The sequence below is a fragment of the Herpailurus yagouaroundi genome, unplaced genomic scaffold (assembly GCF_014898765.1).
Source record: "Herpailurus yagouaroundi ecotype Mexico unplaced genomic scaffold, PumYag 200, whole genome shotgun sequence".
NCBI classification, from domain to species: Eukaryota; Metazoa; Chordata; class Mammalia; order Carnivora; family Felidae; genus Herpailurus; species Herpailurus yagouaroundi.
The window spans coordinates 2,648,103-2,674,709 of NW_024412431.1; the positions used below are offsets into that span (position 1 = coordinate 2,648,103).

At 51.4% G+C, this 26,607-nt stretch overlaps 1 protein-coding gene and 1 non-coding gene across 3 annotated transcripts; one reads left to right on the top strand and one right to left on the bottom strand.

Moving 5' to 3' along the window:
- Positions 1-8,619: 8,619 nt before the first annotated feature.
- Positions 8,620-16,204, bottom strand: S1PR2 (sphingosine-1-phosphate receptor 2). Of its 2 annotated transcripts, none has more exons than XM_040449847.1 (2): positions 15,902-16,204; positions 8,620-11,131 (listed from the first exon to the last, which is right to left on the bottom strand). In XM_040449847.1, exon 2 carries the CDS (start codon positions 11,087-11,089, stop codon positions 10,031-10,033), a length of 1,059 nt encoding a protein of 352 aa, XP_040305781.1. In that variant the 5' UTR covers positions 11,090-11,131; positions 15,902-16,204; the 3' UTR covers positions 8,620-10,030. The 2 variants fall into 2 exon arrangements, with proteins under 2 accessions (XP_040305781.1, XP_040305780.1); XM_040449846.1 differs by lacking the exon at positions 15,902-16,204 and adding an exon at positions 15,450-15,726.
- A 4,278-nt stretch (positions 16,205-20,482) lies between these two features.
- Positions 20,483-20,555, top strand: TRNAK-CUU (transfer RNA lysine (anticodon CUU)). Its single transcript has one exon. It is a non-coding gene; the product is annotated as a tRNA-Lys (tRNA).
- The last annotated feature ends 6,052 nt before the right edge of the window (positions 20,556-26,607 follow it).

Genomic DNA, 26,607 nt, shown 5'->3' on the forward strand with positions numbered 1-26,607 from the left:
TATGTCAAATAAAAACAACTGGGAAAGCAGCAAGGAAAGGCTCGTGTTTTCAGTACACAATGCAGGACCCATTGAATGGTTAAATGGAAGAAGGTAAATCTTGATCCCTACCTCACACCATATACACAACTCAATTCCGGATGACTTCCAGGTCTAAATAGGAAAGCAAAGTCAAGAAAGTTTTTAAAATAAAACATACAACATCTTTGGGACTTGGGTATAGGCAATTGTTTAACAGGACATAAAGTACATTAATCATAAAAGAAAATTTTAGGCTGGATTAAGAGGATTTTTTTGTCCATCAAAAGATATCACTAGAAGACAAGCCATAGATAGATGTTCACTGACCAAGGATTCCTATCTGCTATACACACAGAATGCCTTCAAATTAATAAAAAATAATGGTCTGGAGCTTTAAGTGGACAAGGGCTGAATAGGCACTTCACAAAAGAGGATATCCAAATGGCCAAGACTCCTGTGAAAAGCTGCCCAACATGAGTCATCAGGGAAATGCAAAATAAAACCTCAATGCAATGTTAGCTTACACTCTCACACACACACACACACACACACACACACACACACCCAGGATGACTAATATGAAAAGAAAGGAAAAAGTTGCAAGTGTTAGCAAGACCAAAACTCTCTACTAGAGAAGTCCAAAATGGTATGGCCACTTTGCAAAATCATTTTCTAATGTCTGCTAAAGCTAAATGTACTCCTGCCCTATGACCCAGTAATTCCACTCCTGGAGTAAATGCTTCTATCCACCAAAGGAAACGTACAGAAATATTCATAGGAACTTTATTCGCATTAGCTAAAACCTGAAGACCACATCAGCATCTAACGATAATAAAACAAGACAGTTACGTATTATACGATGGAATACTAAACCTAGGGGTCACAATTTTTTTTCTGGGAAGGGTCAGATAGTAAATATTTTAGGACAAGTGGGTCATAGTCTCTGTTGCAACAACTCAATTCGTCCCTTGCAAAGAACAGCCCTCGGCAATTATGTAACCGAGTGAGCACAGCTATATTCCAATAAAACTTTATTTATGGACACTTTGAAATTTCAATGATCTCCTACTATTTTCACATGTCCCAAAATATTGTTCTTTTTCTCCCCAACAATCAAACATTGTAAGAACCATTCTTAGCTTATAGTTTCCGCAAAAACAGACTGGGGGGGGGGTGGATTTGGCCTGCAAACTACAGTTTACAGAACCCTGCTCTTCAGTGTTGAGAATACCCACTCTTACTCCATGCAAAAATACAGACAAGTTTCAAAAACACGTGAGAGAAATCAGGCATAGAGGAGGACGTACCGCATGATTCTATTTATGTAAATCACTAGAGTACTTCTCCCCACTTCTCTAACCCACTTCAAGCTTGGGCCTCCTTCCTTCCTTCCTTGTAAGACACTCAAATCCTGCCTTGCCTCCCTCAGTCCACCGCAGCCTTCTTTAGCCTGCCTGAGTCCCATGGCTATCACCCATTACAGCCCACCAGACCCTAAAGGAAAACAGTGGACAGACCCTGGGGAATGACCCACCTTGTGGCACACAAAGTGGCAGCACACAGTGTCCGCTCTAGAACTGCAAAGAAAATCTTCCTCGCCACACTGAGCAGGGATGGGAATTGGGCCTGCCCTGGCCATTAAATCAGAGGGACTTCACGTGAAACAGCTCCTCCCTGGAAATGACCACTAATTAACCGCAACTGCCTCTCCAAAGGCAATCGCTAAGTCATTGAAACTACCTGGCAAAGAGAGGTGACCAGACAGTCTCCAATTAGGGCACTGGGGGTGCCTCTAGAAGTTTTCTCACACCGGGGTGCCACGGTGGCTCAGTCAGTTAAGCATCGACTTCAGGTCATGGCCTCACGGTTTGTGAGTTCGAGCGCTGCGTCGGGGCTCCATGCTGACAGCTCGGAGCCTGGAGCCTGCTTAGGATTCTGTGTCTCCCTCTCCTGCCCCTCCTCTCTCTCTCTCTAATAAACCACTTTTTTTTTTAAGTTTCCTCACACTCCCAACTGTAGCCTAGGAGTCTTGAACCAGCTCATCAAGCAGAAGGAGCAAGCAGAGCATTTGCTTCAATCCGGGCACTGCTGATATTTGGGGCCGAATGATCCTTCGTTACAGGAGACTGTCCTATACGTTGCAGGAAGACCAGCCACATCCCTGACCTCTACCCACCAGATGCCAGTAGCGCCTCCGCCCTCAGGTAGGGGGCAACCAAAAATGTCTCCAGACTTTGTCATACATCCCCTGGGGGTGTGGAACCGCCCTGGATGAGAACAGGACAAAGTAATGGCCTTGCCTGAGCCATATCTCTTTGGGGGGGGGGGGGGCGTATCTTACAGCCTCCAAACCAGCATTTTGAAAATTGGAAGTCACAGGGGCGCCTGGGTGGCGCAGTCGGTTAAGCGTCCGACTTCAGCCAGGTCACGATCTCGCGGTCCGTGAGTTCGAGCCCCGCGTCAGGCTCTGGGCTGATGGCTCAGAGCCTGGAGCCTGTTTCCGATTCTGTGTCTCCCTCTCTCTCTGCCCCCTCTCCCATTCATGCTCTGTCTCTCTCTGTCCCCAAAATAAATAAACGTTGAAAAAAAAAAAAAGAAAGAAAGAAAATTGGAAGTCACGGATGGGTCACATCAGGAGCAGCACAGGGTAAAAACGTAGAGTCCTGGGCCCTGGCATCAGATTCTTCCAGACCTGGTAGGTCCCAGGAAACTGTATTTTTCACAAGCTCCCCACTTGTGAAAGTTTAAGAAGCAAAAGTTTTCCCCAGCTTTATCGTGGCATCATCAATAATCAAAAATTGCATATATTTGAAGCACATGACGTGAGGATTTGATACACGTACACACTGTGAAATGATTACCACAATCCAGCTAATTAGCATGTCCAGCCCCTCACTTAGTTATTATTTTGGGGTATAATGAGAACACCGCTGTCCTAGCAAATTCCAACTGTACGATACAGTATTAGCTACAATCACCATTCTGTACATCAGATCCTCAGAACTTATTCATCTTATAACTGAAAGTTTGTACCCTTTGACCAGTATCTCCCCATTTCCCCCACTCCCCAGCCCCTGGAAGCCACAATTCTACTTTCTGCTTCTGTGAGTTCCATTCTTTTAGATTCCACATATACACAAGATCATACGGTATTTGTCTGTGTCAGGCTTAGCTCACTCAGCATGGTGTCCTGCGGGTTCATCCATATTGTTGCAAGTGGCAGGATCCTCTCCTTCTTCTTCTTCTTCTTCTTAATTTTTGAGAGAGAGCGCATGAGCAGGGGAGGGGCAGAGAGAGAGAGGGGGACAGAGTATCTGAAGCGGGCTCTGCACTGACAGCAGCAAGCCCGATGCGGGGCTCGGACTCACAAACCAGGAGATCGTGACCTGAGCCAAAGCCATGCGCTCAAGCGACTGAGCCCCCCAGGCCCCCCAGGATTCCCTTCCTGATGGCTGAATAATATTCCATTGTGATTATGTATGTGTGAATGTATTTCTCTCACATTTTATATTATGTAATTCATATTTATAGATATATATGTAACACACATTTAGTACACACACAAACATATGTATATCTCTCACATTCTCTTCATTCATCCGTTGACAAACACTTAGGATGTTTCCATATCTTGGCTGCTGTGAATAAGGCTACAATAAACATGGGAGTGCAGATATCTCTTCGAGGTAGTGATTTCATTTCCATTGGATATATACCCAGAACTGCGATTGTTAGACCATATGGTAGTTCTATTTTTAATCTTATAAGGGACCTGCATACTCTTTTCCATAACGGAAACTTTCTAACATTGGATTATATATTTATTTTTATGGACTGTCTCCCCTCCTAGAATGTAAGATCTCTGAAGGCAGGAATAAAAAAGAACACTCAACATTTATTTTGAGAACTTGAGTTTCTTTCTCTCTTCTTCTTCTTTTTTAAGTGTCTTTTTTTTTACATTTTATTTATTTTTGATAGACAGAGAGAGACCGAGCACAAGTGGGGAAGGGGCAGAGAGAGAGAGGGAGACACAGAATCTGAAGCAGGCTCCAGGCTCCGAGCTGCCAGCACAGAACCTGATGCGGGGCTCGAACTCACAAACCGCGAGATCATGACCTGAGCTGAAGTCAGATGCTTCACCGACTGAGCCACCCAGGCGTCCCCAAACTGTGTTCTCAAGTGGCAGTACCATTTTACATTCGAAGTTGGGATTATTAACATATCCATTTTACAAATGAAGAAACCAGCGGAGGCTTGTCAGGTGATTTGTCCAAAGTCTGCTTGTGCTGTCAGTTGTTGCATTTGAGACTGAAATCTGATTTTCCTGATTTTGTAGTTTGCATCCTTAATACTTATGCCACAATCACCACTGAAAGTGAAACCTACCCACCCAACTTCATTTCCCTTTTTTTGATAGCTTTAACTATTCCAGACAAGATATTCAGGGAAAGATCGTGACATCTTTTTTTTCAAGTTTTCATTTATTTATCTTGAGAGAGAGGGAGAGAATCTCAAGCAGACTCCATGCTCAGGGCGGAGCCGGATGCAGGGCTTGATCCCAGGACCACAAGATCATGACCTGAGGGACATCAAGAGTGGGAGCTCAACCAACTGAGCCACCCACGTGCCCCTGGTTGGGGAACTGATAAAGGTAGGATCAGGCTGATGGCATCTGAACACCCCGATCAGTCTTTGTTACCAGCAAAAGAGAGAGACAGCTAGACATCATGTCTTCCTAATGGAAGTTTCCGGCTACCTATCAAAATTGAAACCAAAATACCAATCTTGAATCCGACAAGGAAACATATTAAATGACATAAGGGGCTGCCATCAACCCATACCAAACTACGGGAAACTCTCCAGGACTCCAGGACAAGCAACCTGGTTTCTTCAACAAATGAGTTAGGAAGGGAGGGAGGGAGAAAAGAAAGAAGGAAGGAAAGAAGTAAGGTGGGGGGGGGGGAGAAAAGGGGGAGGAAAGAAGGAAGGAAAGAAACAGAAAAGAAAGGAAACTGTTAAACCTGGTTAAACAAGGTTAAATTGGTTTCACAAGGAAAGCTTGTTAAAAGTATTTTGGAGATTCATTACCCAAAGGTCATGAGGGGACTTTGTTTGGATTCTGATTCAAACAAGTAAAATGTTAAAAAAGAAAGCTGAGGGGCGCCCGGATGGCTCAGTCAGTTAAGTGTCAGACTTCGGCTCAGGTCATGATCTCGCGGTCCGTGGGTTCCAGCCCCACATTAGGCTCTCTGCTGACAGCTCAGAGCCTGGAGCCTGCTTTGGATTCTGTGTCTTCCTCTCTTTCTACCCGCACCCTCCCCCCCTCCGATCACACTCTGTCTGTCTCTCTCTCTCAAAAATAAATAAAACATAAAAAAAAAAAAAAGCTGTGACAGGGAAATTTTAACGCTGATTGATACTTTTGATAAGTACAACCATGGTATTGTGGTTAAGTTAAAAAAAAAAGTGTTGCTTTCTTCTAAAGATAAAAAGTGGAGTACATACGAAGAAAATGATGTGATGTCCTCCGATATTCTTAAAAATCTTCAGTGATGGGGCACCTGGGTGGCTCAGTTGGTTAAGCATCCAACTTTGGCTCATGAGATAACTGACCTATATTTTTCAAAAGTGTCAAGGTCACAAAAGACAAAGAAAGGTTCAGAAACTTCCAGTTGAAGGAAACTAAAAAGACAACCAAATATAACAAGTGATCTGGGATTTTCTTCTGCTTTAAAGGTCAGTAATAGGACAATTGGTGAAATCTGATTAACATGTATAGATTCCTGATTTTGATTATTTTACTAAGGTTATATAAGAGAATGCTTTGTTCTTAGGAAACACGGTGAGGTATTTAGGTAGGTCAATGGACGCATGGATGGATGGAGAGAGAGAGAGAGAGAGAGAGGGAGGTAGATAGGAGGAGCCTAGACTGCTGGTAAGTGGGCATCTGTCCTTATTCAGGACCAATTTCCAAATCCTTTTATATGAGAGAAATCAATTTCTCTCTCTCAATTTAAGTTACTAATATTCTGTGTTTTCTGTCATTTGCAGCTGAGCCTAATAACTTGTTATCATAATTAAAAGAAATATTCCAGGGGCGCCTGGGTGGTTCAGTCAGCTAAGCACCCAGCATCCCGCTCTTGATTTCTGCTCAGGTCATGATCCCATGGTTCGTGGGATCAAGCCCTATGTTGGGCTCCCCGCTGAGCATGGAGTCTGCTTAAGATTCTCTCTCCCTCTCCCCCGTCCCTCTCCCTCCCTCGTGCGAGCACATGCTCTGTCTCTAAATTAAAAAATAAAATAAAATAAAATCACTTTTCTAAAAAGTTAAAATTCAGCTTCTGCATCACTCTGGCCACATTCCATGTGCTAGTAGCTTAAGGATCTGCATTTTACCAGGTTGTTCCAGGTAATTCTGATGCCCCCTAATATCCAACAGCCTCGGGAAGGAGAGAGGAGGTGAACATCATTATGCATCCCTGTGAGTTGGTCTGTTCTGTTCTAGGCTCCAAGATTTGAGAGATATCAGTAAATTAGATTTTCAGATCAGGAGGATCAGATGTGACTACATTTTTCAATCAAGGACCGCATGGGTTCAAATCCCTGCCCCTCCACTCACATGCCGCGTGACCCTGGTCAGATTACTTGACCTCTCTGGTGCCTCAGGGTTTTTCACCTGTCAGAGCACCAATACCAGTCTATTCTACAGAGTACCTGAAGCCGTTGCTTCCCCTATTTTAGTTTCTTCACAGAAAATAAACTTGACACTAAGGGAAATGGCCAGCATTTGTTTTGGCTTCAACTCATTTGACAAACATTTCTTGAGCACCTGCTGTGTCCTCACCACCGTTCTGAGCACCGGGGCCAAGCAGTGAACAAGACCTATACGAGTCCCTGCTGTCACAGAACTGGCATCCTAAAGGGCAGGTAGAAAATTAACAGGATAAAGAAGCAAAATGTGCTCCATGTCAGAGATTAGCAAAGGAAGCAGGCAGGACAAGAAATGTTCGCGTGGCCAGGGGCCTCACCCAAGGTGGTATTTTATGGTAGACCAGAAGGAGCACAGAGGAGTCCCGGGCATATGTGGGGGAAGATGGGAAGATCACTCCAGGCGGAGGGACCAGCAGGTGGAAAAGCCCTGCAGTGGGAACATGCCAAGTACTGTTTAAGATGTGAGAGACACGGGGGCGCCTGGGCGGCTCAGTCGGTTAAGCATCTGACTTCAGCTCAGTTCATGATCTCATAGTTCGTGAGTTTGAGTCCTGCGTCGGATCCTCTGTCCCCCTCTCTGCTCCTCCTCTAGTCATTCTCTCTCTCTCTCAAAAATAGATAAACTCAAAAAGAAGTTCTAGAGACACAGTAATAAGACAAAAAAGAAGTTCTAGAGACACAGTAATAAGACAGATGGAGTCTTATCTTCAAATGCTCACATTTTCCTGGGGGAGACAGATAAACTGACCTATAATCTCCTCCCAGGGGATAAGCTGGAGAGGGACTCAAAAGAGAAAAAGATGGTCAAGACAGGCCTCTCTGATGACGTGGTAGTTGAACAGAGGCCTGAAGAAGGTAGAGAAAGCAGGTATGTATCTGGGGGAAATCTTTGGACTGACTCTGGCCTGGCCTGTGCCTCTTTCTCCTCCCAGTTTCAGCTGGGGCTTGGGTTTCCAAAGGGAGGTTGTCCCCGAACTGTTGGAGGAGGGGAATCCTGATAGGGAGTGCAGACCTCAGCCTCTGGCTGCCGTCTGCCCCACTCCTTCCCCCTCCCCCCCGGGGGCTGCCCCAGTGTTTGCGCTGGTGCTGGGGCGACCTAGGTGGGGCTCTAGCTTAGGGACTGGGTTCCCCCATCAAAGTTCCAAATCTATCTCCAAAGGAGCCGTTGGGCCCTGTGCCTCTGGGCAGAGGGGAGTGTCACCCTGGAGCTGAGCTAGGAAGCCACCTCCCAGCTGTGTCCCATCTGGGTTTCTCCTGGTTCTGGGTGCGGCTGGCAGCCTGCACTCCCCACTCCCTCGGTGGCAAAGAGGGGGTTGAGGACACTCTCTGTGGCCTAGTGGTGGAGCTGGGAGGATCATATCCAGACAGGCACTGCCCTAACTAGCTGTGTGACCCTGAGCAGGTCGCGTACCTTCTCTGAACCCACATCGCCACGATCGTGCCTAGTAACTCCCACCTCCTGAGGATTCACGTCTTGGAAAGTGCTTGATGGGAAAAGTTACCCGTTCCTTTGGGGAATACTGAGGCCTGGAAGGTTATCTGGGCCCGTGTCCCCCAAGACCATCCCTCAGGGAGGAACATGTACTTGGGATGAAGTAGGGGACCTCCCTAAACACGCCAGGCTATCTTTAAAGGGAAGCAAGAAGGCCTGGAGTCTAATTAACCACTGGGAGGGGCCAGACAGATGCCTTAGGGAAAGGTCAGCATTTACCGGAAGCCACTGTAATCCTGGCTTGGGTGGGGTTAGGGGTTGGGGCACAGAATAGGAAAGCCGGCAAAGTAGGAGTGGCCTGGATGGCAGCCACCCCCCCCCATCCCATCCCCCCTCCAGCCATGGGGTGCTAGTGGGGTGCCGCCTTAGCCCTAAAAAGACAACCACCACCAGAATGAGAGATTGAACCGTTTATTGGCCTGGGCCTGGATCTCAGGCATGGGGGGCATCTGGGGAGCTGTACGAGGGGAGACAAGCCCCCAACTGGCTCCTTGCCCCCCGAGACCCCCTCCCCAGCCTTTGCATTCACGAGAAATCACTTTGAGGCGTGAGGTTTCCTTCCCCGAGGAGAGCTGTACCCCAGCTCTCAAGTGGGGAGATGAGCCATTAATTACAAAGGGGTCTGTGCAGGGCCAGATCCCTCTTTGGCAGCTTCAAAACAGACACGAGACGACAATAGCATCCATTCGGGGGGAACATGGTGGGGAGAGCGGGTCACAGATACCACACACGCACACAGACACACATAAATATACATTTGTACCGCAATGTCCCTTCCATCTATCCATGGAATTTAGTAAAGTCCTTCTGGGGCAGGTGAGGGGAGAGCATCCCACAAATGTCCTCAGCATGCCCACCCCCGTGCTCCTCCGTACGAGACAACTCGAAAGGAGGCACAGTGGGTTCAAGGTTGCCCCGCCCCAGGAGATCCAGTGCCTCCGCTGGGCTGGAGGTGGGAGTAGTTCTGGGTGGTTGTTTTTTCTTTCTTTTTTTTTTTTTTTTTTTTTTTTTTTGGGTGGGGAGGGAATCCTGTGCAAACAGTTCCCCTAGAACTTTCTCAAGTTCCACCCTTTCCCACCAGGAGGCCCAAAGCCCTCCTCAGCTCCCCCAGACCAGTTTTTCCAGCCCTCGGTGATTCCTCTGTGCCCCAAATAGTGCAACTGGCCGATGAGGTCTGAGAACGGCATCCAGCCCCCCCTCTCCACCCCATGGTTTCCCAGCATGTCATGGAGAGAGAGAGGAGAAAAGAAGAAGAGGCCAAAGTGGCAGCTGGTGACATTTGGGGAAGCTGTGGATTTGGGCTTTGCAACTGTCAGCCGGGGCCACCCAGGACGGTCAAGGAGGAGGCCTCCGGCCCCTGGGGGCAATGATCCTGGGGGAAGTGGCCTAAGGTTGCCAGGAGGTGACAAGGGGGCTAGATTCAGAGAGGGGAGCCCTGTACAGGGCAGAGGGTCAGATGGTCATGAAATGTTGAAATCCCTTGTAAGGGGTTATAAGTGGCTCCTGCCCTGAGCTCCCCCTGAGTGCTTGCCTGCTGTCACCGAGGCCCCTTCCAGGTCCCCCAGTCCTCCCCACGATCCAGTTCTGAAGGGGCCACACCAGTTACTGCACTAGCCTCTGACCCTGCAGCTTTGCCATCCGACTGGCTGGTGTCTCAGCTGGCCAGCCCTGGCGTGAAGTATTTTCAATACCACCCAGGTCTGTGGAGCGGGGGCATCTTGCTTGGCAACCCCACGTCTCTGTCCAAGGTCACCCGGTGTCTCTCCACGGAGCCCTCTGCCATGGCCTCGTGGCCCACTTCGCCCCTCAGACCATCGTGTTGCCCTCCAGAAACGTGGGCGACGTGGGCATGTGTGTGCCCCTCTCTAGCGAGCTGGAGCTGCGGAGAGGCAGGAGGCGATGGCCTGGGGTCCCGCCCCGCCGCCCTTGAACGCCCGCCGCCCGCCGGCAGCACTGCAGCGGCCGAAGTACCTCCCGCCGCAGGTCCCGGCTGCGCCACGTGTAGATGACGGGGTTGAGCAGCGAGTTCAGGGTGGCAAAGGCAAAGAAGTAGTGGGCCTTGTAGAGAATGGGGCAGGACCGGACGGGACAGGCATAGTCCAGGAGCAGGATGCTAAAGGCAGGCAGCCAGCAGACGATGAAGACACCCAGCACGATGGTGACCGTCTTGAGCAGGGCCAGCGTCTGTGGGCCGGTCACGTCGACGTGGCTGGAGCGGACCACGCAGTAGATGCGGACGTACAGAGCGACGATGGCCAGTAAGATGACGGAGAAGATGGTCACCACGCAGAGCACATAGTGCTTGGTATAAAGCGGCAGCACGGTGGAACAGGCCTCGAGATGGCCCAGGCAGTTCCAGCCCAGGATGGGCAGGCCTCCGAGAACAAGCGAGATGAGCCACGAGGCCACGATGAGCAGCAGCATGCGGCAGCTCTTGTCGCTGCCGTAGAGCTTGACCTTGGCGATGGCCACGTGCCGCTCAATGGCGATGGCCAGGAGGCTGAAGACGGAGGCGGAAAGCGTGATGAAGGCGGAGCCCTCTCGGGCAAACCACTCCAAAGGGGTCAGCCCCAGCGTGACGGGGCCTGAGAGCAAGGTATTGGCTACAAAGGCCACACCTGTCAGCAGGTCCGAGGCGGCTAGGTTGCCCAGGAACAGGTACATGGCCGAGTGGAACTTGCTGTTGCGAGCGACAGCAACGAGCACCATCAGGTTCTCCACCACGATGGTGAAGCAGATGAGGACGATGATGGCCAACGCCACCCAGCGGGAGGTGGTCTCCTGAGTGTCCAGCGTCTCCTTGGTGTAATTATAGTGTTCCAGGACCTTGCTGGGGCTTAGGTACTCTGAGTACAGGCTGCCCATGGTGGGGCTCAGTGGCCAGCCAGGGCCATGGGGCTGTCGCAGCTGCAGAGGGAAAAGACCAACAGACAGGTCAGTGTTGTGGCCGCTCCCTGGGCTCTGACTCCAGGTGGACGTGGTGTGAGTCCCAGCTTCCTCACTTCTCACCGAGTGGCCGTATGAAGTGAGGATTACCATCGTCTCTGCTTTACCAGTGGGAAACCCAGAGAGGTCAATTCACTTCCCGTAAGTCTCAAAGCTAGTAAGTCTCCAAGTGGCAGAGCCGGAGACCCACTCCAAAGCCTCTATAACTTCTAGGCGGCACTGTCTTCCAAAAAGAGCAGAAAGTCCCCCAAATACAAAGTGAACTTCCAGAACCCACGCTCACCCACCCGGAAAGTGAGCCTTGGGCAGGGCTGGGAGGGCTTGTCTCCTTTCCAGAATACACTAGAGCCTGGGGCTTCATGCTGCCTGCCAACCTGGGTCAGCAAGATGCTCGCTAATAGCACCATCCCCTGCTCATTACCACCCACAGCCCTGGATTTCAGGCTGGGTCTGAGCCTTGAGGCCATGGGTGCTCCCAAGATAAGGTCTTGGGGAGACACCAGGGCGGCCTGAGGTTTAAGCATCTCAGAGGTCATGGCAACTTCAAGGACAAAGACCTTGGAGGCAATCCAGGGTTGAACCGCACTCCACCCGACCTGCTGTGGGACCTTGGGCAAGTCACCGAATGCCCGGCCTCTCAGCCCCAACGTCCTCATCTGTGCAATGGGGAGAGGAAAGCCCACTTCATAGGGGTAATGGGAAAATCCTGTCGAATGGTACATGAAGCACCCCTAGCACATAGCAAGCACTCAATAAATATTAGCTAATATATTAGCTCCCTTAGGTGCCCTCCATCCAATCTTTTAGGAAGGGATGGAGACTGAGCTACAGGCCAGACTCCCAACATCCTGTTCTCATCAGCACCATCTAGCCCTGCCCTGCAGAGGGTCCCAGCGGGGTAAGCAGGGCACTGGCACCCCCCCCCCATCCCCAGCCAGGATGAAATCCAGATGTGAGGCCCCTGGAACAAACAGGGTGGAGTCCTCACTCCCCAGTCACATCCGGTGTGGGAAAGGCTGGGAGGGGGTGATGGGATGGGGGAGCCACAGGAGACCAGTCTGGGAGGTCTTGGCTGGGAGGACCAGGCAGCTGCTGCAACGCTCAAGTCATGTGAGCCGAGGAGGGGGCGTGCAGCCCTGCGGGGAGGGGGCTCAGGGGAAGGGGGGGACCAGCATTTATTTCCATGAAAGCCTGAGTCACCCCCTTCTCAAAGAAAACTGATCCATGGGGGGAGGGGGCGGGACGAAGCGTGGGCAGAAGATGAGAAGCCAACATCATGGCCTCCTCCCAGCTTGCTGGCGGTGGGGGCGGGGGGGGGGGGGGTGTCTCTCAGAGGAGCTGGTGCTGTGTCTGTCTTTAAGGAGGGGAGCCAGGAAGAAGCTCCAGCCTTTAGCTGATGGGGGAGGGCGCAGGAAGAGCCTGCCCTGGGTCCCTGGAAACATGCCGGGCAAGGACCACGTGCGCTCCAGGAGTACCGTTCCAGAAAAAGGCTGGTTAGGCCGGTTCCTAGTGAGCCTGGGAACTATGGGGGGCTTCCGGGGTCACTCAGCCATCTCAGTCCTCGGAGGGGGCGTCCTGGCCCCAGGCCTGACAGAGGCAGCTGCTCCCCCTGGGTAAAGGGGCATCCGTCCTAGTTTGGAAACAGAGGAGGGCTTGTGCGCATCCCCGGAGACTGCCGCCCCGCCCAGATCGCCACACAGAGGCCCCTTGTTCCCCTGACGGACCGGGCCCTGGGCGCCCCGATGCCCTCTGCCCGATGCAGGCTGCAGCCGGCCGGGAGCTAACTTGGCCCTGGCCTCGGCCTTACTGGACCGACCTTCGGGGCAGAAACAGCCGGCGCCCTGATTGGCTTGTTTTCAATCCCAGGGCATTGAGCGATTCGCCAATTGGCCAGAGCTTCCCGTCCTCGGCATTTGATTGGCCCAGTTGGGGGCGCCCTAAGGGAAGCGCCAGTGAGCCGTCCTTCACCGGCCAACGGCTTCTTTCAGAAGACAGAGTTAAGGCTGTGGACATGTCTCTGGGGAGAGTGTGAACCGCGGCCTGACCGCAGGGTCACGACAACCAGACGCCCCCAGGCTGCCCTGGCCTACTGGGCCCCTCCTAGGGTTCGTGATTGAGAATCAAGGGCCCGTTGCAGGCCTGGGAAACACCCTTGCGGGTGGGCAAGAAGCCCAGGGTGTGTCCCATGGCCACCCGCTCCACCCCTCCCACACATGGGGCCACCAACCCTCTCTGGCAGCCAAGAGGAAGATTTATGGATGCCTCCTGGAGAATTGAGAATTGGGTTCACTCCTCACATCCCAGAGACTGACCAAAAAGTCTGTCTTCTTCCCTGGGGGGGAAGATTGGCAGTCTGCACACTCACTGTCTGCAGCCCCAGGAGACTATCAGGGCATCCTCAGAAGGAGGGGTAGCTCCTCTAGTCAGAGAAGGGGAAACGGAGGCTCACACTGCCTTCCTCTTCTCATCTTCCCCACTAGGACTTTGCTGAAGACAGAGCTTAAAGCAGGTCCATGCTTTCCAGAAAGAGGAAGCAGAGCCTGGAGGTTGGGACTGACAGGAGAGTCAGCCCTAGGCAGATACAGGCCTTGGCTGTTTCCCCTCCCTGTGTCTGGCTCCCAGACCCGGCTGGCTAAATACAGGGCCTGTCTCCTGCTCACCTTCTCCAAGGCAGCCCTAACTTCCTCCCAGAGGCTCAGTAGGGGATCGCTGGGCTCAGAACCTGGGAATGGCCAGGCCTGAAATGGAATGAGAGGGACAAGTGACAGAGTTTGTTGGGAAGGGAAGACAGACCAAGACTGTTCAGGGGGAGATTAGAAAAGAGGAAAGACAGAGAGGAAGCCTCAGAGGCTTCCAGGAGTCCCTCCTCCAAGTTCCACGGAGGCAGCTTACAGTTCTACTGTCACTCACTGATCCCATGCCACTTGCCCTGGGGCAGAGCCCCCACCTTTGCTTTTGGTTTCCCTTCTGCAGTCAGGCCCACCCTACACTGCCATTCTCCATGCAGCAGCCAGGGGGAGCTATCTAATTTACAACTCCAGTACGGGGTGTCACTCCAACTTCCATATTCTTCTATGGCTCCCCATTGCCCAAAATGGCCTGGCCCCTGTCCATCTAGCCTCCTCCCACTCTCCCGCAGGGCCACCCAACTCCAACCACAGTGGCCTCCTGGGTGCCATCCCCGCCAATCCTTGAATGACTGTCTCCTCTTTCAGGTTTCAGTTTCAAGGTCACTGGCGGGGGGGGGCGGGGGCCCCCTCGCCTCAGACCGTCAGTCTACTATAGCCACTTTCCCCAGGGCCTTTCTATTGCAGCATCTTGCTTTATCTTCACACAACTTGCCATTTTCGGATATTATTATTGTATTTCTTGTTTTCTGTCTGGCTTGCACGGTAGAGCACGAGTGTTGCAGGCCAGCGACCAAGTCCGTTTTCAGCCCCTGTGGCATGATGCTTGGCATACAGAAGGTGCTCAGGAAACGTGCCATACAGAAGGATGGATGGATGGATGGATGGATGAATGAATGAATGGATGGATGGATGAACAAATGAACAAAGCCCCGTGGGCCCCCGAGGGTAGAGGCACCTAAACTCAGCTGAGTCTCAAACAACAGCAAAGGCTGGAGACGCCTCTGGTCGCTGGCAGCCCCCAGACTAGGCGAAGCCCAGCGCGTCTCTGTGGAGACAGCGACAGGACCCGCCCCCGCCCTCGGGCTGCAGTCTGGCCTCCTTATCTGGCGGTGGAATGCGCGGTATCTACACTCGCTCCCGCCGGGGCCGCGCCTCCTCTCCCGCGACAGCCACACGCGAGGAATCCCTACATCTCCCGTGGGGGTGGGGAACGCCTCTCCCCCCCACTCCCCAAGGAGCTTCGTCTCGGTATTCCCGGAGGGCTTAGGCGCGGGGAGGAGGGGTGACCCCAGCTGCAGCCACACGGCAAATACCGAACTGCCGTCGCGCCAACGCGGGGGGACCGTGGGCTCAGCGCGTGGCGCCCGTTGTCTCTGACTAGGGCAGAGTCGGGGAGGGTATGGAAATCCCCGGGTGAGTCAACTCGTGCCGGAGGAGGGGGCGAGGTTCCGACAATCTGCTGGGCCCGGGACCACGCGGGGTCCGCGCCACGCGCGTTCGCACCGTCGCCCCATCCCTGGGCCCCAGGAGAAAGATGAGGCGCCGGAGCCACGCAGTCACGTTCCCATTCCTTCCAGAACAAAGCCACGCCCCCGCGGGGTGACTGAAGAAGACGGACTACTCGGGGAAACTGAGGCACCGAGGCCGACCTGCAGGCGGTGGGGCAGACTGCCCTCCCTGGGGACTCCGCCCCTCGGCTTGGAGGCTCGCCGGCGCGTTGCACCTTTCGCTCTCGCCCGGCCGGAGTCAGCCAGGAGGAGGGCCCTCCCCCCTCCCCCCATACGCACTCCCCGAACCCCTCGGTTCTGCCTCCCAGTGTCCGGCCGAAAGCGCTCGGATTCCGCCTTCTGTTCGGCGCCAACTTCCTGCCGCCGAGGAAGGCGGGGAGCTCAGTCTGGGGGTTCGCGGCGGAGGCTGTAGGGGCGGCCCGGAGTCGTGGAGAAGGTTCACAGTGACCACTCCCTCCGTGCAGCAGGAGCACGGGCGGCGCGTGCGCGCCCGGGTGCGCCCCCAACCCCTCGCCTGGCCCCCCCAGCTCCGACCCTGCGACTCCCGGGCCCCGGGCCCCGTCTTTTCTGCTTTCCCCTCGCCCCGCACTCACCTGGCTGGGCAGGCCGGGTCCCTGCTCTGGCCGGAGGGGCTTCGGCGTCTGCGTCCCCGGGACGGCATCGGCAGGGGCTGGGGCTGCCTGCCGGGCTGGGGCTGCGTCCCGGGGCTGGGGACCTGGGACGGAGGGGGGCGGGAGAGACACCGCCTCGGCCCCCCACTCGCCCCGCCCTCCTCTCCTCCCCTTTCCGGCGGCGGCTAAATGAATTCCAGATGTGGTCGGTCGGGCCCGGGCGCGCGCTGGGGACGGCGGGGGAGGCGCGCGGGGTCCCTTTGTTCGCCTCCCCCACCTCTCGCCATGCCCCTCCCAGCCCCCACTCGTGAGAACCTGCCGGCGTATGACGTCACACGACTCCGTGATGTCACGTCTCTCCTGGCCAGGTGGCTTCAACCTGAAACAACTCTTTGATTGCAGATATACTCTTGGCCCGTTCCTTGGGACCTTGGAATTGGAGGAGAGCATGAGATCCCCTTTACGCAACAAGGAGCTACTGAAGCACCTTTGTGTCGATGCAGCAAATAGGCATTAGGCGCCTACTCTGAGTTCCCACAACAAATGGTCAAGTTCCTACCATGTGCCACGCCCTGCCGCAAAGACAGGATTAATTTTGCCTTGATAAGACCTCAGAATTCAGATAAGACTCCTAGAAAACTCAGAGCACCCACCAGCCTATCTACCCTACCTCTGCCCTTGCTGTGGTCAACCAGCGAGGCAGGCCCAGATTCATCAGAGTGCTCGCCTTCATGGAGCTTATGTTCAGGTGCAAGAGACAGCCTTGTAGGAGGCTACTATTTGTGAAAATGTGTATATAACCTTCCTATATGTTTATTTACCAGATAACATTAAGCATTTGGCTGGTATGTGCCAGACACTGTTCTAAAAGGCTGGAGATGTATCAGGGACAAACCAGACAAAACTCCCTGGAGCTGATGTTCCACAACCTGTGCTCAGAACAGAAGAAACTGGTGAATTTCCTGGGAGAGGAAGTGAAAGATAGGGATAGGGCACGGGAAGGAGGCTGCTCTCATTCTGTGAACTCGCTCGTACCTTTTGATTTTTTTTTTTTAATGTGCACATGTGTCCAATGCCAATAATAATTGACTGCTATAGGGGTGCCTGGGTGGCTCAGTCAGCTTAGTGTCCAGCTCTTGATTTTGGCTCAGATCATGATCTCAGGGTTGGTGAGGACAAATCCCACCTCCAGCTGTGCACTGACAAGGCCGAGCCTACTTGGGATTCTCTGTCTCTCTCTCTCTCTCTGCCCTTGCTCTGCTTGCACACAGGCGCTCGCTCTCTCTCTCTCTCTCTCTCTGAAAAATAAATAATAATTTTTTTTAAAAAAAGACTGCTGGAGACATAGTGCAATAAGAAGGAAAGGTTCAGGGCACTTTCTGTGTGTATATCATACTTCAGTAAAGAATGTTGAAGTGCAAAATGACAAAAAAGGATATCTGCACTCCTGTGTTCATTGCAACATTATTCACAACAGCCAAGATATGTAAGCAACCTAAATGTTCATCAGTGGAGGAACTGATAAAATGTGGTAGGGGGTGCCTGGGTGGCTGAATCAGTTAAGTGACAGACTTTTTTTTTTTTTAATTGAAAACAATTTTTTTAATGTTTATGTCTGAGAAAGAGAGAGAGAGAGAGAGAGAATGATCGGGGAGAGGCAGAGAGAGAGGGAGACACTGAATCTGAAGCAGGCTCCAGGCTCTGAGCTGTCAGCACAGAGCTGGAAGAGGGACTCCAACCCACGAGCCTTGAGATCATGACCTGAACCAAAGTCTGACACAACACAACCGACTGAGCCAGCCGGGCGCCCCAAGCGACAGGCTCTTGATTTCGGCTCAGGTCACAATCATACATTTCATGAGTTCGAGCCCCATAGTCAGGCTCTGTGCTGACGATGCAGAGCCTGCTTGGGATTCCCCCTCTTTCTAAATTCCCCCTCTTTCTAAAAATAAATAAACTTAAAAAAAAAAAAAAGAAAAGAGGGGCACCTGGATGGCTCAGCCGGTTGAGCTTCCGACTTCAGCTCAGGTCATAATCTCACAGTTTGTGGGTTCGAGCCCCATGTCGGGCTCTGTGCTAACAGCTCAGAGCCTGGAGCCTGCTTCGGATTCTGTGTCTCCCTCTCTCTCTGCCCTCCCCTGTTCATGCTCTGTCTCTCTCTGTCAAAAATAAATAAACATTAAAAAAAATAAATTAAAAAAAAAAGAAAATGTGATATACATATTATATATATATGAAATATATATATGTAGAAATATATAGTGGAAATATATATATAGTGGAAATATATATAGTGGAATTATATATATATAACATATATTATAATATATAACATGTTTATATAATATTTTATATAACATATTTTATTTTATATATAACATATATTATAATATATATATATATATAATGGAATTTTATTCAGCCATGAGAAAGAAGAAAATCCTGCCATTTTCGACAGCATGGATGAACCTGGAGAGATTACACAAAGTGAAATAAACCAAGGAGAAAAAGATAAAACTGCTTGGTATCACTTATATATGGAATCTAAACAAAACAAAACAAGGTCAAACTCAAAGAAACAGAAAGTAGGAAAGTGGTGGTTGCCAGGGGCTGGGGTGGGGAGGTAAAAGGGGGAGATTAGTAAAAGGGCACAAGTTTGCAGCTGTACGATGAACAAGGTCTGAGGATCTAATGTAAAATGTGGGGACTCTGCTTGCTAACACTGTAATGTACAGTTGAAATTTGCGAAGAGAGTAGAACTTAAATGTTCTCGCACACACACAAAATAAGTATGTGAGATGATCAATGTGTCAGTTAACTAGCTGTGAATCCTTTTTTTTTTTTTTAATTTTTTTTCAACTTTTATTTTTTTATTTTTTTTTATTTTTTTTGGGACAGAGAGAGACAGAGCATGAACGGGGGAGGGGCAGAGAGAGAGGGAGACACAGAATCGGAAACAGGCTCCAGGCTCCGAGCCATCAGCCCAGAGCCTGACGCGGGGCTCGAACCCACGGACCGCGAGATCGTGACCTGGCTGAAGTCGGACGCTTAACCGACTGCGCCACCCAGGTGCCCCTCCTTTTTTTTTAATTAAAAAAATTTTAAGGTTTATTTTTGAGAGATAGACGGGGGGGGGGGGGGGGGGGGGCGGCGCACAAGTGGGGGAGGGGTAGAGAGAGAGGGAGACACAGAATCCGAAGCAGCTCCAGGCTCTGAGCTGTCACCAGAGAGCCCAATGTGGGGCTCGAACTCACAGAAGGTGAGATCATGACCTGAGCGAAGTTGGGCGCTCAACCGAGTGAGCCACCCAGGCACCCCAACTAGCTATGAATGAATCCTTTTGGAAGGTATACACATATCAAATCAACATGATGTACACTTTACATATCTCACGGTTTTATATGTCAATGATACCTCAAGAAAGCTGAAATTAAAATTAACAGGGGGGCGGACGCCTAGGTGGCTCAGTCGGTTAAGCGTCTGACTCTTGATTTCTGCTCAGGTCATGATTCACTGTCGTGACATGGAGCCCGGTGCTTGGGATTCTCTTTCCCTCTATCTCTGCCCCTCCCCCCACCTCAAAACAAACAAACAAACAAACAAACAAACAAACATTAAAAAAATAATTAAGGCTGCTTGATAACGCAGACAATGCAACCAATAGAAGAAGAGGTTTGGTACACTCTTCTGTATGTATGCTATACTTCATAAAAAGTGTTGAAAAGCAAAGCAACAAAAAAGGAAATTAAAATTGATCCATTTCTGCCTATTATAAAGTAAAAATGGAGGAGTCTTGATCTGAAACTGTCTTCAACGTATTAAGTTGAAAAAAAACCACAATTTAAATCAGTTTGCATTGTAGGCCTGCACGTCCAGGTGTATTTATAAGGGCTGTATAAATACACACACATTTGCCTGCGGGCCCACGGGCCACCTCCCGGAGAAGGCACAAGACACTGGTCACAGCGGTTACCCTCAGGGCAGGGAGCTGGGGGCAGGGGAACAGGTGAGAGGGGGCCAGATTTTTATGGTGTACCCTTGGGGGACTGTTTGAAATTTTTAGTTCATGGTACCAATTTAAAAAATTGAGGGGCACCTGGGTGGTTCAGTCGGTTGAGCATCCGACTCTTGATTTCGGTTCAGGTCATGATCTCACATTTTGTGGGATTGAGCCCCGAGTTGGGTTCCGTGCCGACAACATGGAGCCTGCTTGGGATTCTCTCTCCCTCTCTCTCTCTCTCTCTCTCTCTCTCTCTTTGTCTCTGCCCCTCCCCTGCTTGTGCTCTCTCTCTCAAAATGAATAAATAAACTTAAAAAAATTGGCAAGGGCATGAAAAATCAAATAGGTGACAAGTCACCAGACTTCTAGTCATAAAATTGTTCTTGTAATAAAAAAAATAAATATTACCAATACTATAAGTAATAACATGACAAATAAACATACTGATATTATTCAACATCTTGCTATTAAATAAATTTATATTAATAATAAACTTTTTAAAAAGAACAATATATTTAACTTATTAATAAAGAAATGAGCATTAAGAAGCAATACATTGGGGCACCTGGCTGGCTCAGTTGGTAGAGCATGAGACTCTTGAACTCAGGGTCCTGGGTTCAAGCCCCACGTCGGGCATACAGGTTACTTAAAAAAAGAAAAAAGGGACGCCTGGGTGGCTCAATCGGTTAAGCGTCTGACTTCGGCTCAGGTCGTGATCTCACGGTTTGTGAGTCTGAGCTCCACGTCCGGCTCTGTGCTGACAGCTCAGAGCCTGGAACGTGCTTCGGATTCTGGGTCTCCCTCTTTCTCTGCCCCTCCCCGGCTTGCACTCTGTCTCTGTCTGTCTCTGTGTCTCTGTCTCTCAAAAATACATAAACAGAAGTTTTTTTTAAAGAAAAAATCAATATATTATGCTATGTATATGTATGTGTATATGTATATGTATGCAGCATATATATTCATAGAATCCTCAGTACTAGCTCTGGCTATGCCCCGTTGTTGGTTTCTAAACCTGACAGTCTGACGGCAGAGACAAACCAGACAGTTCTAACAAAGGTGGCAGGGCTTTGATGGGGAGATAAGAGAACTCAGAAAATGACTGCTCCTTTTCCTGAGCTCATTTTCGGCGTCCAGTCACTGCCAGGCCAGATCTTGGGGTGCCATCAGACCTCAGCAAAACCTCACTGAAACCCCTGCCGAGTGATGTGTATTGCGTGTTGCTCGCACAACCTCTAGAAACCAGGTGTTCAACCCACGGGGTACAAAACACAAAGAAAACTGGGTCCTCTCCTCACCAGGGAGCTATCAGAGCGGAAATCTCAGCCCTGTGGGGACCTGAAGGCTGGGGAGGAAGTGCCCCCCCAACACTTGCCCCGGCTGGCTCAGCACTTTGCCACACCTCCCCAAGGGACCTGCAGTGGGCGGGAATATCAAGGCCACAGACATATCCGGCTGTCTGTAAGGGGATCATGGCTCCTAGACAAAGGTGATGTCCCTAGGGACACGCAGATACACCAACAGACAATTTCCGCCTCCTCCTCACCCCCCACCTCCCGCTTCTGGGTCAACTCAAGGTCTTGCCGGTCAGCTGAGGGAATGGCTTTGGAAAGAGAACTGGGAAGCACCGTAAGCCTAGACTTCCTGATGGTCTGAGAGGTCAAGGGGAAAGCGGAGCCCTGCCTAGGGGGCCCCTGAATGAGAGAAGGGGGGGGATGAGGAATGAGCGAAATGGGGCCCCCTTTTCTTGGGGAGCTCCCAGGCAGGGGAAGAGAGGAGAAGGAAGAAGCTTGGACCAGCCTCCACTAATTACAGGGCCCCTGACAATAATGGCTAACGCTCCCCGCAACACAGACCACCGCGCTGGGCGCGACGCTTCGAATCGTCACGCCTCCAGCAAGGTGGTATTATTCTTCCCATCATCCCACTGTTTTTAATAGACCTTATTTTTAAAGGTTTTTTTTTTTTTAATGTTTATTTATTTTTGAGAGAGACAGAGACAGAATGTGAGTGGGTTAGGGGCAGAGAGAAGGAGACACAGAAGCAGGCTCCAGGCTCCAGGCTCCAGGCTCCGAGCTGTCAGCACAGAGCTGGACGCGGGGCTCAAACTCACGAGCTGCGAGATCATGACCTGAGCCCAGGTCGGACGCTCAACCGACTGAGCCACCCAGACGCCCCTATAGACCTTAGTTTTTAGAATAGTTTTAAGTTCACAGCAAAACTGAGGGGAAAGTACAGAGACTTCCCATATATCTCCTGCCCCCACACAGGTACAGCCTTCCCACTTGCATATGCCCACCGGAGTGGCCCATTTGTCACAACGGGTCATCCAGGGTCCATGGTTTTTTTACACTGGCGTCCGCTCTTGGGTCCAGACGAACGCATAGTGAATGTAGCCACCGTTACAGTGTCGCACAGAGTAGTTTCACTGCCCTAAGAATCCTCTGTGCTCGGCCTCCTCGTGCCCCCCCCTCCCCACTAACTCCCGGCAAACCCCTCCATTTACTGCCTTCATAGTTTTGCCTTTTCCTCATCTCCCCATTTTAAAGATGACGGAACCAAAGCAGCAGTGGTGGGATTTGCCCTCTTGCTCATCCTGCGTCCCCGCCCTGGCTCTGAGGCAGTGGCCCCCATCCCTGCCCCAGCGGGTGGAAACAGAAGGGCAGTGCTTACCACTCGCTTACCGCTCTGGACCACATCCCATCGCTGGTGAGATGCGGAACATTCTTCTCCTTGATCCCTCCAGCCTCCCTGGGCCTCCACCGTCCTCCCCAACCCCCAGCTCTTGGGTTTTGGCAGGAGGAACTTCGTGAAGAGAAGTGTCTGAGACAGGTCCCAAGCTTCTCGTCATCACCACAGCGCTGGGGGAAGGGGCCCCAACTGCAGAGAAGCTTTCCAGATGCTGATCTTGGCAGACACTGGGGCTGCAGCCGCCTGGTCTCGCCCATAGGCTCGGGGCCCACTCTCAGCTTCGGGGATGGGGTGGGAAGGTTCCCTTTGGAAGCCCACCTCTGATGCATCCACGGCAGATACAGTCTTGGTCCTTCCAGCCTAGGAAGGGGGGCCCTCTCTGGAGGGAGGCAGGCGGTTAGGGGAGAGGGGAGCGTCAGAGGTCTGTTCCTCAGCAGGCCCACCCCCAGCATAGTAATAAGAGCCGACTTATATATAATGCGCCCATTATTGTCCTGAGTGCATTGCGAGTATCAACTCATCCAAAGCTCACGGCAGCTCCCTCAACCAGAGAATGGATAGACATAGTATAGCACTTACACGGGAGACCACTCAAGGATATAATCTTTGCAGCCACTGGCTTCCAAAGTGAGGAACTAGGATATTAACAACACGGATGAATCTCCAGTGTGTTATCAGGAGGGAAAGTAGCCAAACCCCACATACTATATGATTCCATTTCTATGACATTCTAGAAAAGGCCAAACTGTAGGGGTGGTGAACAGACTCATGGCCGGCAGGAGCTGGGGACGGCCTGAAAGGGCACAGTGGAGGGGTCCCTGGGGTGGCTCAGTCAGTTCTTTTGTTTGTTTTTGTTTAATTTAATTTAATTTTTTTTAATGTTTATTTCTGAGAGAGAGAGAGGCAGAGCATGAGCATGAGCAGGGAAGGGGCGGAGACAGATGGAGACACAGAACCCGAAACAGGCTCCAGGCCCTGAGCTGTCAGCACAAAGCCTGATGTGGGGCTTGGACTCACGAGCCATGAGATCATGACCTGAGCTGAAGTCGGAGGCTTAACCGACTGAGCCACCCAGGTGCCTCAAGCGTCCAACTCTTGATTTCAGCTCTGGTCATGATCTCACGGTTCGTGAGATCGAGCCCCTCGTTGGGCTCTGCGCTAAGTGTGGAGCCAGCCTGGGATGCTCTCTCTCCCTCTCTCTTTCTGCCCTTGCCCTTCTCTCTCTCTTGAAATAAGTTAACATTTAATGGGGCGCCTGGGTGGCGCAGTCGGTTAAGCGGCCGACTTCAGCCAGGTCATGATCTCGCGGTCCGTGAGTTCGAGCCCCGCGTCAGGCTCTGGGCTGATGGCTCAGAGCCTGGAGCCTGTTTCCGATTCTGTGTCTCCCTCTCTCTCTGCCCCTCCCCCGTTCATGCTCTGTCTCTCTCTGTCCCCCCCCAAAAAAATAAATAAACGTTGAAAAAAATAAAAATAAAAAAGGTCGGGGGGGGGCACCTGGGTGGCTCAGTTGGTTAAGGGCCCGACTCTTGGTTTCGGCTCAGGTCACGATCCCGATCCCGTGATTGGTGAGTTCAAGCCCCACATCGGGCTCTGCACTGACCGTAGGGAGCCTGTTTGGGATTCTCTCTCTTCCTCTCTCTCTCTGCCCCTCCCCCACTCCTCTTTCCATCTCTCAAAATAAATAAATAAACTTCAAAAAAGGGGGGGGCACAGTGGAAACAGTTCTGTATGTGGATTGTGGTAGCGGTTGTGTGACTATGTATGTTTGTGGGAGCTTGAAGAACTGTACACATAAATTGCATCTTAAAACAAACAAAACACGAATGCCTCACGGCTGCCTTACATCAGTCAGGGTCTACGCAGGAAACTAGAAATATCTCAGACAGAGGGGATTTAGCACAGGGCTTGGTTACATAGATGAGACACCGAAGTTGGGGAAAGGATTAGACTATTTAGAAATTAGCAGGTAGGGAGGCCATGTCCAGTGGGAGAAGCCGCCAGAGCAGATGGGGAGAATTACCTTGTCCCCCTGCCCCCGTCCACCCGCCCTCCGATCTCCCCTCAGTGCCTGCCGTTGGCTAAATCTGAGCAGAAGCCACTGGGCTAGGAGCTGGCGTATGCGAGGGGCAGCCCTGAGCCGTGGGGCCCAGCAGAGCAGGGAACGGATGATCTGCGGGCACACAGGCCTACGGCTCACACAAACCACGTGAGGAAGAGTAATTATAGTCCCATTTTACAGAGGAGGAAACTGAGGCCTGGAGAGTGCAGGTGCCCTGCCCAGGGGTTCAAGCCCCTTTTTTTCTGCTCTACTTCCCATCTGGATCCAACTGAAGGGAACCGAAGGCAATGGAAATGTCTATGCAAATCAGGCCCATCCCCAGGGGCTGGTGGGGCGTGCTGCGAGGGGAGACTCCCCCTGCTCCTTGTGGTGCTTGGCGATTACCCACAAACTGAGCTGCAAACGAACACACAGCAGATGTTCTGGCGGTGATGAGGGAGCAGCTCTCCCCAGGAGGTCAGGCCCCGTCATCAAGCCTGCACCCATGCCCTGCACCTCCTATCTGACAGCTGCCCCCAATATTCCATCCTTGACCTCCGGCCTTTGTGAAAAGTCCTGCATGGTCCTGGGGGACTAGGAACGGCCAGATGTTTGGGGGAGGGGGAGTCCTCCAGCTTCCAGTGTAGGCTCCCTAAATTGCTATCATGCCCATGGCCACCAGAGATCCTCTCTGGGCTGCAAGGCTGACATCTGCCACACACCACTGGGGACAGAGGTCACCTGCAATTGAGCCTTTGATCCACAGGAGTGGGCTAGAAACATCAACCTTTGACCTCCACCCAGGTTTGGGCCAAAATGGTCAAACTTTGAGCCTTGCAGTATGCAGGTCTCAAGGTCATTACCTCTCTTTCATTAAGGCTCACAATCAATAGGCTGGTGGGGGACTCCTGTGCAAACTTCTTTCTCTACACCACGTTGGTTCCATCCGTTACTATGTACTGAGAACATACCGGGTGCTTGGCACCCTTCTTAGCAATGAGGCCCAGCAGTGAAAGAAATAAAGACCTGGTCCTCCAGGAGCTGATGTTCTAGTGTTGGGGGGGGGGGGGGAGGCAAGAATCAAGACAAAGAAGAACATGATATGATCTGTTAGAATGTGGAAGATATACAAGAAACAATGATATTGGGAAGGCATACGAGGAATGTGGGGTAGGAAGGGAACAGTGACCTTAGACCCAATGTCACCTGAGAAGGTGGTATTTGAGTCAAGATGTGAAGGAGGTGAGGGAGTGAGTCATGTAGATATTTAAGGAAGAGAGGTCCAGGGAGAGGGAAGCGGCAGTGCAAGGGCCCTGAGGCTGGCATCAGATTGACAGGTTCTGGTGAGAAGATCATTGTGGCCTAAACCACAGCATGATAAAGGGTGAAGGTGGAAGGAAGAGAGGACAGGACCTGCAAGGCCTTGTGGGCTGCAGCGAGGAGTTTGGCTTTTGCTCAAAGTGATATGAGAGGCCTAGAGAGAGGGTTCTGAGCAGAGGGACGTGATCTGATGCAGGAGTTTCCAGCCTCCTTCTGTGGTGGGAAAAAGACTGTGGGGAGTAGGGAGGGAAGGAAAGAGAACTCTGATCCTTCACACAGCTCTGTAGAGAAGGTAGAGAAGAGTTTGTGTATACCCCACTTATAAGAATGAGGAGACCAGGGGCGCCTGGGTGGCGCAGTCGGTTGAGCGTCCGACTTCAGCCAGGTCACGATCTTGCGGTCCGTGAGTTCGAGCCCCGTGTCGGGCTCTGGGCTGATGGCTCAGAGCCTGGAGCCTGTTTCCGATTCTGTGTCTCCCTCTCTCTCTGCCCCTCCCCCGTTCATGCTCTGTCTCTCTCTGTCCCAAAAATAAATAAATGTTGAAAAAAAAATTTTTTAAATAAAAAAAAAAGAATGAGGAGACCAAATTCTGAAAGAGCTAACCAGTTGCCCAGGGACACCCAGCCAACTAGCGACACCCCC